We start from the raw sequence: 16,097 nt of genomic DNA on the forward strand, positions 1-16,097 counted from the left end.
ATTCGAGTTGAGATGTGATTTTGTGTGAGAGCTTTTTACTGTAGCAAAAAAGTTAGATGTGACTGTTTCTGAGAGTTTTTTACTGTAGCAAAACTCGAATTCTAAACTCGAATCAGCGAAATGAACGGGCTTAGTGTGTTGATTTGTCTGATATATAATCCCAAACCACTGCAAATCTGTAATCTTTTCCTTCTATAATAAAGAAATATGTAAATTTTTTTTTTCTAAGCTTCTTTTTTTCGCCCTCCAAGACTTGAACTTAGGATTTATTTAACGAAAAATGCTTTTTATCGTGACGAGGACAATTATAAATCCCTATCAGGACACATAGAATTAATACTCTTATTTAATACACTAAAAGTAACTCACATACCTACTAAATACTAACTGAGTTACAATTAAAAAGTATATGCCTTTTAAGTTTGAATTAAATCACGTGATTACAAATTGATACATTAGATTTACGTTGATATACTGGTAATTAATTACTAGATGATTTATCAAGATTAATTAATAATTCATCAAAAATCAATCAAGAGTTTATAAAAATTTATTTATTTTAAAAAATATTTTCGTAGTAGCAAAATTAGAGACATCTACCCTTTTAAACTTTAATAAAAAAAATTCAACCAAACAAGAGTTTAGAATAGTTAATTTATTCCAAAAAAAAAAAATTTGTTTAAATTAGCAAAATTAGAGACATCTACCTTTGTAAACTTTAACTATTTGACACGACGAAGCTATGTACTTGCATTCAACCTATTATATTTTTTTAGAAATAAATATTGAAATTAAAACTTTTTATTGACTTAGTATTCTTTTAAGAGCTTAGTTTAATAAAAAAGTTTACTAGAGCAGAGTTAAAAGGAAAACAAAGTTTCTAATGAAGTAAATTAAAGAGTAAATTATTTTTGGGTATGAAAAAAATGGTATTTAAGAGGGTTATAAAGAAATAAAAAATTTAGATAAGACACATTTGAAAAGATATGATGTAATAAAGCAATTAGAAAAAATTATTTTTATGAGGGTCACATTTAGAAAAAGAATATTGAGTATGCTCATATATGAGAGAAATTATATAAACGAAGATAAATTAGAGTAGTTTTATTCATGAGATAAATTGAGAATACTACCGACAAAAAAACATTTGTAAATATGGCGATAAGAAAAAGTGTTTTAAAAAACACATAAAAAGGATTAAATTGTGGAACAACTTTTAATAAAAAGAAAATAAAAAAGATATATTTAAAATAAATTATTTTAGTTAGTGCAAAGCAAAAAACATATCATAAACAAAATTAAATTGTATAACAAATTGGGAACATGAAAACAAAAAAACACAAAAAGATGATGTCCATGTGTTAAAAAGAAGGAGACTCTTCCTTGTAGTGCCACATGTGAAAAGGAGAAAAAACCTTTTGGCTATTTCGTGTATGTTAATTGGGAGTCCTTATGGTGGAGTAAATTATTTTGTTCCACTTATGAGAACTGTATTTTTATTATTGGATTAATTTTTTAATGATTAAATTTGTATAAAAATAATTTTGTGTAGTGTGTTAAAATTTTTTAATACAAATATATATAGATCTAGTATTTTAAAAATTAATTCAACAATTAAAAATAAATGTCACTAATAGTGGAGCAAAATAACTTGTTCCAAAAAAAGTCAATCCACCACAATTACTCATTTTATTATTTATTTATTTTTTTGAGAAAGAATTGAGTTGGTAAAGCAGTAATGTTGCCTGTTGGAATGTTGGTTGAAAAAGAGAGAAAAAAAAAAAAGACAAAAAGAAAAGTGTTGCTGTTGCAACCTGACACCACGCGCGAAAACTAGGGACCAAACCGCAAATAATTAACAATTTTCCTTTTTTCCCCAAAAAAAAAAAAAAAAAAAAAACAAGAAGAAGAAGACGTAAAATTCACTAATTTACAGTAATAATAACAAAATCAATTTTCATAGCAGGCAGGCAGGGACGGTGACCTGATCTTGGGTGCGAAGAAGATGAGGAAGGAAGACACGGTGAAGCTGATCAGCGCCGAGGGCTTCGAATTCGTCGTCCACAAAGACGCCGCCATGGTTTCTCAGACCATTCGCAACATGCTCACCTCTCCTGGTAAACTAATTTCTCTCGTAACCATTTCTCTCTCCCAATTATCTCTCCCAAGAACTCAATTAGGGTTTCAGATTCAGTCTGATTTGCTCCTTGGTTGGCAATGGCAGGAAGTTTCGCCGAAACGCAGCACGGTGAGGTCACTTTCCCCGAGATCAGCACCACGATCCTCGAGAAGATTTGCAAGTATTTCTATTGGAATCTTGAATTCGCCAGGTTTTTGTTTCTTACACGATTTAATTTCTTGTCATTGATTTTGGGATTTTTTTTTTTTTACTGTTTTCATTTGGACCGAATTTGATTTTAGGCTGTCTTTTGATTTCAGATTTATGTGTTTCACTGATAATCATTTATTGTGTGTATCTCTTGTGGAGGTTTGAAATTAAAAGCAAACGGAGGGGTGAAATATATTGTATGAGTTTGGTTGGGCTAAAAATGCTAATAAATGGGCAAAAGGACAGCACAGAGAGGCTATACAAAAGGAATTATATCAACATTGATGTATATGCCAATTTGGTCGGTAGGAGATGAGACATATATATATATATATATGTATGTATATATATATATATGTTATATATGTTATTGAAGCCATTGTTGTTCCAGACTCTTATTTTACTCCAATTACTCAATGCAGACAGCAGTGATTAGTGTTTGGATTCCATCCATGTTCCAAATATTATTGCTATTATTATTATTATTGTTGTTGTTGTTTTTGGTGGATCTGACTTTCTTCTGTCTTTTGCTGTGTTCTCAATAAATTATTGAAGTAAGAGTTCTAAATGGTATCTTGGAAGAATCCTTATTCCTTAACTTTTTCGTTCTCATAGAAAGTTTCTAGGACTAGAACAACCGCCCTCTCTTTTTTCCCCATGTATATAAATATATAAAGGTGAATGAAAGTATTAAGGTTATTGATTTTTGCTCGATTCACCTATTGAGCATTCTAAAATTAACGTCTAGACAGACTGCTTTATTGGTTTTTAGAAGTTCTGTAGATAGAAATGTAACTGGTTTGTTGGGAGGGATCAAAATTCTGAGGGCTTTATTTGCTTATTTCGCTTTCGTCCGTTCTTTTCTTTTTATCTTCTTCTTTCCCCTCTTACTGATTTGGCGTTGCTCTTCTGTCAGCGGGAAAGAGACTGAGTTTCACATCGAACCTGAATTGACTCTCGAGTTGATGATGGCCGCGAATTATCTCCACACTTAGCATACCATTCCTTTGTAGCCTCTTGGGCGACAGCATCCAATTCCGTCATTGTAAGGTGACTTGAGGGAATCCTTGCATATCACGTGGTTTGTTAACTCCCAATTTTTCATTTTATTTTAACGTGACTTTCCCTTCTCTTTCTTCGGTTTCTATTTTCTACCAGGAATGGTTGAGGACGAGATTGTGGCTTGAGAAGGCTTTTGACTGTAGGAAATGTATTGAGCATTGGAATTTACTCCTGGATTTCAATGTAGTGTAGTGTAGTGTTCAAGGTTATATGTGATTGCCGCACTTGGAACAGTGTGAGACTTAACAGACTGATGTGGTCATATTCCTGGCCATTGTCAAGTTCATGTAAAACTGTTTTTGCAACTAATCAAATCATGCAAATTTGGATGACTCTCAATCATTTACCATATATAACTTGCTAATGAAAAAGGATCAAGTATCAAGAATTTTGTAATAGCAAGCTGTAGCTCATAGATGCAGAATTTGATTGATGCGAGATTGGAGATAGTTGTAACAGTTGCAAAACTTGTGCTTTTCTGAAATTGAGAGCTTGTTCCAAAGACTGAAAATAAATGCAAATCTTCATTGCTTGCAAAAGGTCTGTACTCTGTAATGAGATGTGCTAAAATGCTCCCAAAATCCCTGCCTTTTTTTTCCAATAATAATAATACAAAGAAAACACGTGGCTATTCTTTGTCATTCACAGAAATCAAATATTACTAGAGCTTGATTGGATGAATTAATAAGATGCTTTGATAAGGAAATACAGGTCTAATTGGATCAAATGCACTTTCAGGACTTGGGTCATTCTTATGGCTTTTTAAACGGGATCATTTTGTTCATCCATGTGAGGGCCCCTCATCATCAATGATACCCAAAAATGATACCCAGCTATTTCAATTGAAGTTTGAAATATTTGCATCCAAAAATTGACACTATTTACGATACCAAAAAGAAAAACAGATGCACTATTTGTCACTCGTTATTCTAGTTCTCTATGGATAAAAAAAAAATAGGCATTGAAGTATCATGGATTTTGGGTTTGTCATTCCTTGTTAATGCGTCCTTTTTGCTGGTTTACTGGCTGTCTACACTCGCTGCTTGTGTTACTTCCCTTTTTTTTATTTTTTATTTTAATTTGGCAGCGGAGGGATTCGAACTCTTTACTTTATGGTAGAGTCAAGTATGGAATTACTGTCAGACTATGCCTGCAACCACACTTGTTTTACTTTCTAGAGAAGTCAAATACAAAAATATGAAACAAATTAATTCACTGCCTTTTTTGTCAAGATTTTATAAGCTTACATGGAAAGAAATACTGAAATCTAAACTTTCATCATTCTCAAATAACTTTTGCACCTATGGAAGAAGCATTAAATTTTTAGATTTGGACTTTATTTCTTGACAGAAAAAAAACTGTTAAGGATTCTACAGATAATCCCAGAGACTTAATGATTTTGCCATATATGCATTAGCCATCTAAGTGAACTAATTTGGATGCCTTATATAGAAGAGCTTTTCCTTTCCATAAGATAGTGTGAAGTCAGTATAAAGTAATCTACATCACTCCTGAACTCTGAAAAACTACAAAACATGGGGAAGTTTGGAGCTCTTCTGTTTAACGTTTTCTTCACCGTTTTCATCCTCGCCTTGAGCTTTTCGTGCAAAGCCATTGACGAAGATAGAAAGGTAAGTAGTTTCTGTATTTTTAGCATCTCTGATAATTGCTGACTAGTAAAAGTAATATAGCAACCGAAGAGCACCAATGTTTCACAGAAAACTACCATTTGAATTTGACACTCTTTAAGAAAAGACCCCTTTTTGCTTAACTGAAGATTTTCTGATGATACAGGCCTATATTGTGTACATGGGGGCACTTCCTGATGGAGTGTACACTCCATCGACTCATCACTTTAGTATACTACAAAGTATAATTCAGGACAGGTAATCAGTTAGGTTACTCTTATTTCTAACAATCACTCTGTTTCGAGTTTCACTCTATAACTCGCGCTATGTATGTGGCAGTTCTATTGCAGGTTCCTTTATTCGAAGTTACAAAAGGAGTTTCAATGGATTTGCAGCCAAACTTACTGATCAAGAAAGACAGAAGCTTGCCAGTAAGTTCTCTGAGATATCCAGTTGAACCATTTAGTAGTATATATAGCATGTCTTGAGACAAAAAACTTATAATAGGTGCTTCTGGAACTGTGATTGGCAGGTATGAAGGAAATAGTCTCCATTTTCCGGAGCGAAATTTTTCAAACTCAAACAACAAGATCTTGGGACTTCATGGGTTTGCACGAGAAAATAGATAGAAAACCGACTGCCGAGAGTGATACCATAATTGGTGTTATTGACACTGGAATTTGGCCTGAGTTGGAGAGCTTTAGTGATGAAGGCTTTGGTCCTCCTCCCAAGAAGTGGAAGGGTGCTTGCACAGGCGGAACAAATTTCACTTGCAACAAGTATTTTTCCTTTTAAGCTCATCGCAGCTTTGTGGTTTTAGTTGGTTATGTAAAACAAACATCTGCATGTTATTCCTTTTTAATTTACTTTTTCCAATTGTTGCTCTTTGAGATTCTGTAAATACTAATTTTGCAGCAAGATCGTCAGAGCTCGGTATTATTTATCATTTGGATCAGGTTATGAGTCTGCAAGAGATCTCGTCGGCCATGGGAGCCATACAGCCTCAACGGCTGCTGGAAACAACATAAAGGATGTGAGTTTTTATGGAATAGCAGAAGGCACTGCAAGAGGGGGGGTTCCTTCTTCTAGAATCGCTGCATATAAAGTCTGTGACCCTGAGGGGTGCTATTCGCACTCTATCTTGGCTGCTTTTGATGATGCAATTGCTGATGGTGTTGACATCATTACTGTATCACTCGGAAGTAGTGGGGCTCATGCATTCGAAGTTGATCCAATCGCAATCGGCTCTTTTCATGCAATGGCAAAAGGGATACTAACCTTAAACTCTGCAGGAAACAGTGGCCCGTCTCTTCAGACCGTGTCAAGTTTAGCGCCATGGCTGATGACAGTAGCCGCAAGTAGCATAGACCGACGGATTATTTCTAAGGTTTCTCTTGCTAATGGGACAACCATTATTGTATGTCTCATCACTCACCTGCTTCGTTGCATAATTTCTTTTTATTTTTTGGGTGTATCTTTTAAGTTTCAACACTTTCTACATGTTTGGTTATTGTTTTCTTATGACTGCAAAAACAGGGAAGTTCAGTAAATTCTTTCAAACTGAATGAAACGACATTTCCTTTAGTACATGGAAGAAATGGTTCTACTCGGTGCTCAGAGTTGAGGGCTAGGTAGATTCTGCAAACCGTTTGTTTTGACTTGAAAAAGTATCAAAGGATGATATCAAAATGAAGAACAAAACTGTACTCTTTTTTTGTTGCATTTTTAGGCTATGCGAAGAAGGTTTCCTCGACAGATGTTTAGTCGAGGGAACGATTGTGCTGTGCGATCGAGTTATAGGAATCAAGGAGGCCTATAGAGCTGGTGCACTTGGTTCGATTTCTGTTGATGGCACATTTAGTGATGTTTCTTTTGTTTCCCCATTGCCTGCAGTAACTTTAAACCAGACGAATTATATGGCGATCATTTCCTACCTATGTTCCACAGAGTATGTATTCCTCCATAAGTCCAATCTCACTACGTTTGGTAAGCTTTTTGAAATAGAAATTGCTAGGGAGAAGAGTTTAAATTTCATATTTGATTGATTACTTGTTTTTTCTTCCGCAAACAATGCAAACCCTCTACTTATTTTTGCAGAGACCCTCGAGCAACCATATTACAAAGTGAAACCATAAAAGATATTGCAGCTCCTGTTGTTGTTTCCTTCTCTTCGCGTGGACCAAATGCTATTACACCGGATATTATGAAGGTTTATGTTTTGCTCTTACCTACTAATGCTCATTATTATTTTTTCCTTTCATATATTTTCTAGTGTAGCATCTTTACTTAGATGGTGATTTAATGCATTGCAGCCGGATATAACTGCTCCAGGAGTGGACATATTAGCCTCATATTCACCTGTAGTTCCACCCTCAGATTCCTTTGACGACACGAGGCGCGTAAAGTACAATATCATGTCTGGAACCTCCATGTCTTGTCCCCATGTCGCTGGAGCAGCTGCCTATGTTAAAACATTTCATCCTGACTGGTCTCCTTCAGCCATTAAATCAGCTCTTATGACTACAGGTATTGTTGAAAAAACTCCTCTCTAAACATGTCAAATGTTTACTTTTGTAAACTTTATAACCAATTCTCTCTGATGGCTGCAGCTTTTATCATGAACGACACTGATCATCCCAACAAAGAATTCGATCATGGTTCCGGGCATGTCAACCCCACAACAGCTATAAATCCCGGACTTGTGTACGAGTCTTCCGAAGTAGACTATGTTGCGTTTCTCTGCAGCATTGGCTATGATGACGTGAAAGTTAGGCGCATATCAGGAGATAACAGCACTTGCCCCAAAAGCTCAGAAGAAGGATCATCACCAAGGTATCTCAATTACCCTTCAATGACTGCTCAAGTTCCAGCAGGCAAGCCGTTTATGGTTAGATTTCCCAGAAGGGTTACGTATGTGGGTGACGGAAACTCCACTTATACGGCAAGAATCTTACCAAAGTTGAAGCTTCATATAAAAGTAACGCCTTCAGTTTTTTCTTTTCAGTCACTGGGCGAGGAGAAATCCTTTGATGTGATTGTTAAAGGAAAAGGCTTATCAGATAACTCTATTGTGTCTACATCACTAGTGTGGACTGATCGCTTTCATAATGTTAGAAGTCCCATTGTCCTGCACAGCCTGTTCTCAACTTAATCTTGCTGCCAAATGGGAGGCCCCATTAACAATAAATTGGCTTTATTCCAATTGTAATTATGTTACTTCAACAATAGTTGCAATTTTCATTGACCATCATTTGCGTTGGATGTTGTAGAGAATGGATTTTGCAAAATATTTATAGAAAAATGAGAGATTGTTAACTTTTTTAATTCGGGCATTGAAGTTGACGTAAACTGAAGAAACAAAAGAAAAATGAAGAGATGAACAAAGCAATTTCACTCAAAATAATGATTCAACAAAGTCTGTAATGCACAATGGGAGCAATTTATAAGTTATGGCTTTTAAACGGGGCTCATTTTTGTTCATCCATGCCAGTAGTCCGTTATCATCAATCAGTTTGTTTACTAGATTTAAATTAAAATGCGATCAATATTATTTTTAACAATAACAAAAACACTATTAAGGATACGTAAATATCCTTTCCTTCAATATATATTATTTGTAAATCAATTGTAATAACCAACCTTGATTGTAAGAGATTACGTACATTACCTTGATTGTAGGAGATTTGGTGTATTAGAAAACTTACCATTATTTGTATCATCATTACTGTATATATATTTCGACTAATCAACAGTAAGGCTTATGCCATTATTCACAAATATATTCAATTGTTCATAAATACTACTCAGCAATTTCAAACGAAGATTGATATTATTAATATAAAAAAACCAAAAAGAAAACGATGCACTGTTTTGTCACTCGTTATACTGGCTCTCTACGCTTAAAAATAAATAGGCAATGAAATATCATGGACTATGGGACCATTGTTCCTCATTAATGCGTCATTGCCTTTTTTTTCAAACAAGATTTTGTTACCTTACATGCAAATAAATGACTAGATCCAACTTCATACATTCTCCAATAATTTGTGAACAAGAAACATTAAATTTTTTTATTTGGATTTTTATTTTGGGAGGGGGATTTGGATTTTACTTATTGATAGAAAAAATAAAACTCTTGAGAATTCTACAAATGATCCCAGACTTAATGATATTACCATGTATGCATTACCCATGAAAGTGAAATAATTTGGATACCTACTATAAAAGATCTTTTCCTATCTATCAAGTAATAAATTTAGTATAAATATTCTACATTACTCCTGAACTCTGAGAAACTGTACGACATGGGCAAGTTTGAAGCTCTTTTGTTTCACTTTTTCTTCACCATTTTCATCCTCGTAGCGTGCTTCTGGTGCAAATCCTTAGATGAAGATAGAAAGGCAAGTAGTTTTATGTTGCGATACATTTAGCATCTCTCTGCTAATTGGTGCCTAGTAAAATTAATATAGCAAACAAATAGCGCCAATATTAACATTTGAATGTGACACTCTTTGTTAAGTGGGCCTTTTCCGGTTAACTGAAGATTTCCTGATGACACAGGCCTATATTGTGTACATGGGGGCTCTTCCTGATGGCGTGTCGTCGACGTCGACTCATCACTTCAGTATACTACATAGGATAGTTCAGGGCAGGTAATCAGTTAGGTTACTGTTCTTTGTAGTAATCACATTGTTTTGAGTTTTACTCTCTTAAACTGACTGTCGAGAGTGATACTCTAATTGGTGTTATTGACACTGGAAATTTGGCCCGAGTTGGAGAGTTTTAGTGGAGAAGGCTTTGGTCCTCCTCCCAAGAAGTGGAAGGGTGCTTGCAACGACGGAACAAATTTCACTTGCAACAAGTATTCTTCCTTTTCCAGCTCATTGCAGCTTTGTGATTTTAGTTAATTATGTAAACCTTGTCCATTAGTAACTTCCTTGTACAAATACCTGCATGTTGTTCTATTTTCTGTTACCTTTTTCCATTTTTTCTCTTATAAATATTGAGATTTATTAGCAAAAAAACACACCTTTATATTCACGTAGCAAAAAAATAAACTGAAATAAAAATAATAAAAAAATATAGAAGACAAAGATTTAGGTGGCTCGGAAAAATTTTTTACGTCTAAGGAAGAGAGAAAAATTTATTAACAGTTTCAGAGTTACATACTCAACAAACTTTCTAACTTTTTCTTTCTACCAAAAACCCCCTACACCCTTGCGTATCTCTCTTCTCACTTTTTTCTCTCTCTCAAAAGGAGACACTATGTGTCTATACTTTTCTCAACACTTAATAACCCTTGCTCAAAAGTCAAAAATAGAAAACAGTAACTTACCCAAAAAATACAATTATTAATTTTCCAAAACTAATTTGAGTCACTTACCTAATAAGATTCAGTATATACTAATTTTGCAGCAAGATCATCGGGGCTCGGTATTATAAATCATTTGGATCAAAGTTTGACTCTGCAAGAGACAACATCGGTCATGGGAGCCATACAGCCTTCAACAGCTGCGAGAAACAACACAAAGGATGCAAGTTTTTATAGAATAGCAGAAGGCACTGCGAGATGCATACAAAGTCTGTGACCCTTTCAGGTGCTATTCGCACTCTATTTATGCTGCTTTGATGATGCAATTGCTGATGGTGTTGACATCATTACTGTATCACTCGGACTTAGTGGGGATCAAGGATTTGATGTTGATCCAATCGCAATTGGCTCTTTTCGCTCAATGGCAAAAGGGATACTAACCCCTTCTTTTGGAACCTTGATAAGTTTAGCTCCGTGGCTGATGACAATAGCTGCAAGTAGCATAGACCGATGAATTATTGACAAGGTTTCTCTTGGCAATCTTATCACTCGCCTACTTTGTGTGTGTCTGTGCACGCGCGTATTTTGGTGTTTCTTTTAATTTGTAACGCTTATTCTACGTGATGATTGGTTGTGATTTTCTTGTCATGCATATTATGACTGAACGAACAGGGAAGTTCTGTAAATTCTTTCAAATTGAATGGAACAACATTTCCGCTAGTACATGGAAAAAAATGTTTCAACTAGGTGCTCTGATTTGAGGGCTAGGTAGATACTGCAAACTGTTTCATACAATAATATTGAACAAAACTGTTCTTTTCTGTTGCATTTTCAGGATATGCAACTTAGGTTACCTCGACAGACGCTTAGTCAAGGGAAAGATGATGTTGTGCGATCGAGTTGCTGGAATCAATGCGGCCTATAGAGCTGGTGCACTTGGTTCGATTTCGGTTGATGACACATCCATTGATTATTATTTTGTTTCCCCATTCCCTGCTTTAACTTTAAACCAGATAGATTACATGGCCGTCATGTCCTACCTATATTCCACGGAGTTTTTATTCTTCTATAGGTCCTTATTCATTAAGTTTTTCTTCCTAAGACGAAGCAAGCCCTTTCCTTATCTTTGGAGTTGTCCTCGGGAAACATTATTTAAAAGTGAAGTTGTTATGCCATAGTCGAGATCTCCGATTTTTCCTCCTATGTAGCCGTCGAGAAATACATAAGCCACGATTAGGCTTAGCTGTTGAGAGATACTGATGTAAAAAGAAAACCTTGTGTTGAGCATCTTATACCGCATTGCGTGACGTCACGAGAAGTCCTAATAAGGTCACGAGGATATCAGTGTAGAAGAGTCGACAAATGTGAGAGAAGACAGAGGATCAACATAAAGTCCACCAAATCAAGAGAGGATAACTCTTATCTTATATTCAAATAGAAGAGCAAATATAGATTATCAACTACAGCCATGTATTTGAATTCAAATAATTAAATATGAAGATAAAGCTAAGTAAATCCTTATTTAAAAAGGGCATAAAGAAGCTTATCTCATAATGTGATCTAGAGATAAAGATATCATGTACATGAGAACCTATAAGTAAGGGTAAACTCCTCATTTAGTCTTTATGCACAATTTTCTACTGTAAGAGAGATTCTCTATACTCTTGAGACTTGGTGCATTCACAAGTGGACGTAGGTAATAATATTTTGTCGAACCACTATAAATTTGTGTGTTTTCTTTATTTTCTGCATTTATTTTTGAGTCAATTTGTGAGAATCGTAATGTAAGTATTTCCGGAGAAATAAATTCCGAGTTGATGAATTTCACTGTCAACAATTAGCGTTAAAAGGAGGGCCAAGAATCAAAAATTGAGGAATCTAGCAATAACTGAATAAGAACTCGTCGTACGACAGCAAACCAAAAAAATCAAGAAGGCCAAAACGCTGAGGTTGATGGGGGAAATCAACAAAATCACCCAAATGACAACCAATTGGAGCTGGGAAATCAACCTAATTAAAGGGAAATTGTTTCCGGAAACGGGGACTCTCAGGCCCGTATGATCAGCTTCAACAACAAGTGGAGACTCTCACCACAACGGTAGAGAGAATGGCTGCAATCATGACAAGGCGTGAGGAGAGACCTGATTATATGCCATCGCTGGAAGACGCGCTAGTAAACCCAACAGACGACGCTGCCGGAAACCAAAAGAAAGGTGACCAGCGCAGTGATGCTGAGGGAACTGGTGATTGTGAAGGGAACCTCAATCCTTGCCTGGCAAGATCGTGAAGGTCGGTGGGAAGCAGACAGCGCGCGGCCCGAAGAAGAGCCCAAGAGAAGGCTGCGGCTCCAAGAACCAACAACAGGAAAGGCCCCCACAACCGCTGGCATGGAACCGAACAGAGATGACGTTGGGCATGGAACCCACACAGCCTCAACGGCAGTAGGGAACCATGTCAAGGACGCAAGTTTTTACGGACTAGCGAAAGGCACCGCAAGAGGAGGTGTTCCCTCAGCAAGAATTGCAGCCTATAAAGTCTGCGATGTTGCTGGATGCAATTCGGACGCCCCCTTGGCCGCTTTCGACGATGCCATTGATGACGGTGTCGACATCATTACAATATCAATCGGATCCTCTGAGGCTAAAGACTCTGTCAAATATCCGATCGCCATCGGTGCTTTTCATGCAATGGTGAAAGGCATACTGACCTTGAACTCTGCAGGAAACAATGAACCCAGTTTTTTGTCCGTGTCTAGTGTCGCACCTTGGATGATGTCAGTTGCAGCTAGTAGCACGGATCGGCGAACCATAGACAATGTTGTCCTTGCCGATGGAAAGACAATAATTGTATGTCTCATTTCTCTTCTTGATTTTATTGGCGTGAACTCTTTTAGTGCATCTCTAATTTATAACCAAACTAAGTTTCAGGTATTAGATGTGATTAAAAAAAGATATGGTATGTTTGATTTGTCTATCATCCGCAACGCTACGAACAAAAAAGACGTCTTGTACATGGTTATTTGTGGTTCTGTTTCGATGCATTTTAATGGTTTTGTCACAAACAGGGAAATTCTGTCAACTCTTTCGAACTGAATGGAACATTATTTCCTCTAGTGGATGGGAAAAGTGCTTCAACTAAGTGCTCAGAATTTTTGGCTAGGTAGTTTCTGCAAAACCATTTATTTTGACTTCAAAAGTTGCAAAGGAGAAAATAAGTATATATATATATACATATATATAAACAATGTTGATGCTATTACCTTTTCTGGTATTGCATTTTAGTTCTTGCGACGTGGGGTGCTTAGACAAAGATTTAGTGAAGGGAAAGATTGCGTTGTGTGATTCAAGGGAAGGAATCAATGAGGCCTACGCGTCTGGTGCAGTTGGTTTGATTTACAAAAACGACAGAGCAGGTGATGTTTCTTTTGTCGTACCATTGCTTGCAATAGGACTACAAAACGACAGCTATGATGCTGTCCCGGCCTACCTTAAATCCCCAAGATAAGTAAGCATTGACGCGATTTACATCTCCAATGTAAATTTCAATACCCATGCTATATTTGGCTTTAATGACATAAAAATATTATTTGGATCTAATGTAAATTTTTAAGTTTAAAGTAATTTAAAAAGGATAACATTTTAATGACAATAAAAATTGACTAGAATATATCACTTTAGTACAAAAAACGACACTGCATTGGAGAGCTATTTTCCCACGCAAGCGCTGAGATTTGATATCGGCACACTAATTTTATTTTGGTACTACATTGGAAATGTTGTTGAATACCTTCAACTCTGATATGCTTTTTCTCATCAGCCAAAGGGAAATGGATTATTTTTTTCCCCTTCAAATGAAGCAAGCCCTTTTCTTTATTTTTGCAGTGAGCCTCGAGGAACCATATTAAAAAGTGAAGCTGAGAAAGATGATTTTGCTCCTAAGGTTGTTTCGTTCTCTTCACGTGGGCCTAATCTTATTTCATCGGATATTCGAAAGGTTTATGTTTTGGTCTTACCCCCTAATTCTCATTCTTTTCCCCCACTTTCATGTATCTTCTGGTGTAGCATCTTTACTTAGAGAATAAATGATTAAATATATTGCAGCCGGATATAACTGGCCCAGGAGTAGATATATTAGCCTCATATTCACCTATAGTTCCACCCTCAAGCTCCCCTGAAGACAAGAGGCGCGTAAAGTTCAATATCGAATCGGGAACCTCCATGTCTTGTCCCCATGTTGCCGGAGCAGCTGCCTATGTCAAGACATTTCATCCTGATTGGTCTCCTTCAGCCATTAAATCATCTCTTATGACTACAGGTTCTAGTAGTGAATAATTCTTTGGTAATGACGGAGTCACCAACTCTAATCCTAACTTTATTGTACCAACTGAACGTGGCAGCGAGTTGTCATTCTAGTGCCATATAAATTAGTAATAAGATATTCCTTCTATCATGAAAAAGATGACAACTCGTTGCACATAAGATGACACGGAAAAAGTTAGGATTAAGAGTTAGTGTCCTTAGCAGTACTCGTTTACTTTGTACATTTTTATTTCCATATGACCAAATCTCTCTTTTCTTATTGGAGCTTGGGTCATGAACAAGACTGAAGGTGGAGAATTTGAATATGGTTCTGGCCATGTCAACCCAGTACAAGCCATTAGTCCTGGACTTGTGTATGATGCTTTTGAAGCAGACTATATAAACTTTCTCTGCAGCAGTGGCTGGGATGACAATACAGTTAGCCTTATATCAGGACACAAAAGCAATTGCCCCAAAGACTCAAGACTAGGGTCACCAAGGGATCTCAATTGCCCTTCAATGGCTGCTCAAGTTAGCACCCGGTCGTTTTCGATTAAAATTCACAGAAGAGTTAAGAATGTCGGTCATCCAAACTCCACTTACAAGGCCACCATCTTCCCCAGAACAAAAAAGCTTTACATCAAAGTAGAGCCTTCAATTCTTTCTTTCAAGTCACTTGATGAGGAGAAGTCCTTTGATGTGATTGTCCAAGGATCTGACGGTATTAATAGTGTCAGAAGCCCAATTATCCTGTACGACGACATGTCTCGTTAAGGATTTTGAATCTAAATTCAAAGCACAGTATTAGAGTAAACTTGTTTCAGAACAATTTGTAATATTTTGTTTCCTTCAATAATAGTTATTGCAATCTTCATCTGCCATCAATGCATAAGACAATTTAGTTTTAGAGGCATTGTCTGTTGGTTTGATCTCTGCAATACAATTACGTAGAGGGTGCGTCTTTTCTACTTTTAACACACCTCTTTTTAATGCGACTAAAATACCCATTAATACAATTACTTTTAAAAGACAATAATATTTTTAAAAAATACTCATTACAAGCCTCATCATTAAAAAAATATTTTCCCTTCTAAAATTTCAAGGTTGAAGAGTCTCCCCACAAAAAGATACCCGGTTAAAATTTTTCTTAAAAATTCTTATTTTTTTCAATTCAATTTTTGATGGTTATATAATTAGTTTTAAAATATTCATTGTTATATGGAAAAATATGTGCTAACACGTGGGACGGCGATAGCGCTTCACGTTGTTCTATGTTTGCCACAACAGATAACAGTCGACGTCTGAGCCTTGTTTTTCTTCTGAATGATTGGAAAGGCCAAACATATGGACGAATCCTTAGACCGCTGACCACTCAAGATCGTCAAGGCTTGTATGACTTACGCATTGGAAGCTCCACAAGAGTCAGTCAAGCGAAGAGCCTAGTTTCCTAGTATAGACGTTGAGGGCAG

At 36.2% G+C, this 16,097-nt stretch overlaps 2 protein-coding genes and 1 pseudogene across 4 annotated transcripts; all 3 read left to right on the forward strand.

Moving 5' to 3' along the window:
- The first annotated feature begins 1,894 nt into the window (after nucleotides 1–1,894).
- LOC21408026 (elongin-C) lies at nucleotides 1,895–3,930 on the forward strand. 2 transcript variants are annotated; one of them, XM_024172344.1, is made up of 4 exons: nucleotides 1,895–2,117; nucleotides 2,225–2,330; nucleotides 3,246–3,379; nucleotides 3,488–3,930. In XM_024172344.1, exons 1-3 carry the CDS (start codon nucleotides 2,006–2,008, stop codon nucleotides 3,322–3,324), a joined length of 297 nt encoding a protein of 98 aa, XP_024028112.1. In that variant the 5' UTR covers nucleotides 1,895–2,005; the 3' UTR covers nucleotides 3,325–3,379; nucleotides 3,488–3,930. The 2 variants fall into 2 exon arrangements, with proteins under 2 accessions (XP_024028112.1, XP_010106562.1); XM_010108260.2 differs by having other exon boundaries at nucleotides 3,246–3,374.
- Nucleotides 3,931–4,846: 916 nt separating this feature from the next.
- LOC21408027 (subtilisin-like protease SBT4.6) lies at nucleotides 4,847–8,189 on the forward strand. 2 transcript variants are annotated; one of them, XM_010108261.2, is made up of 10 exons: nucleotides 4,847–5,022; nucleotides 5,186–5,277; nucleotides 5,359–5,450; nucleotides 5,552–5,798; nucleotides 5,935–6,436; nucleotides 6,556–6,650; nucleotides 6,749–6,967; nucleotides 7,117–7,228; nucleotides 7,332–7,545; nucleotides 7,629–8,189. In XM_010108261.2, exons 1-10 carry the CDS (start codon nucleotides 4,927–4,929, stop codon nucleotides 8,168–8,170), a joined length of 2,211 nt encoding a protein of 736 aa, XP_010106563.1. In that variant the 5' UTR covers nucleotides 4,847–4,926; the 3' UTR covers nucleotides 8,171–8,189. The 2 variants fall into 2 exon arrangements, with proteins under 2 accessions (XP_010106563.1, XP_024028105.1); XM_024172337.1 differs by having other exon boundaries at nucleotides 6,556–6,638.
- A 1,134-nt stretch (nucleotides 8,190–9,323) lies between these two features.
- On the forward strand, nucleotides 9,324–15,422 carry LOC21408028 (annotated as a pseudogene).
- The last annotated feature ends 675 nt before the right edge of the window (nucleotides 15,423–16,097 follow it).

Source organism: Morus notabilis, unplaced genomic scaffold, assembly GCF_000414095.1.
Source record: "Morus notabilis unplaced genomic scaffold, ASM41409v2 Scaffold46, whole genome shotgun sequence".
In the NCBI taxonomy this organism is placed as follows: domain Eukaryota; kingdom Viridiplantae; phylum Streptophyta; class Magnoliopsida; order Rosales; family Moraceae; genus Morus; species Morus notabilis.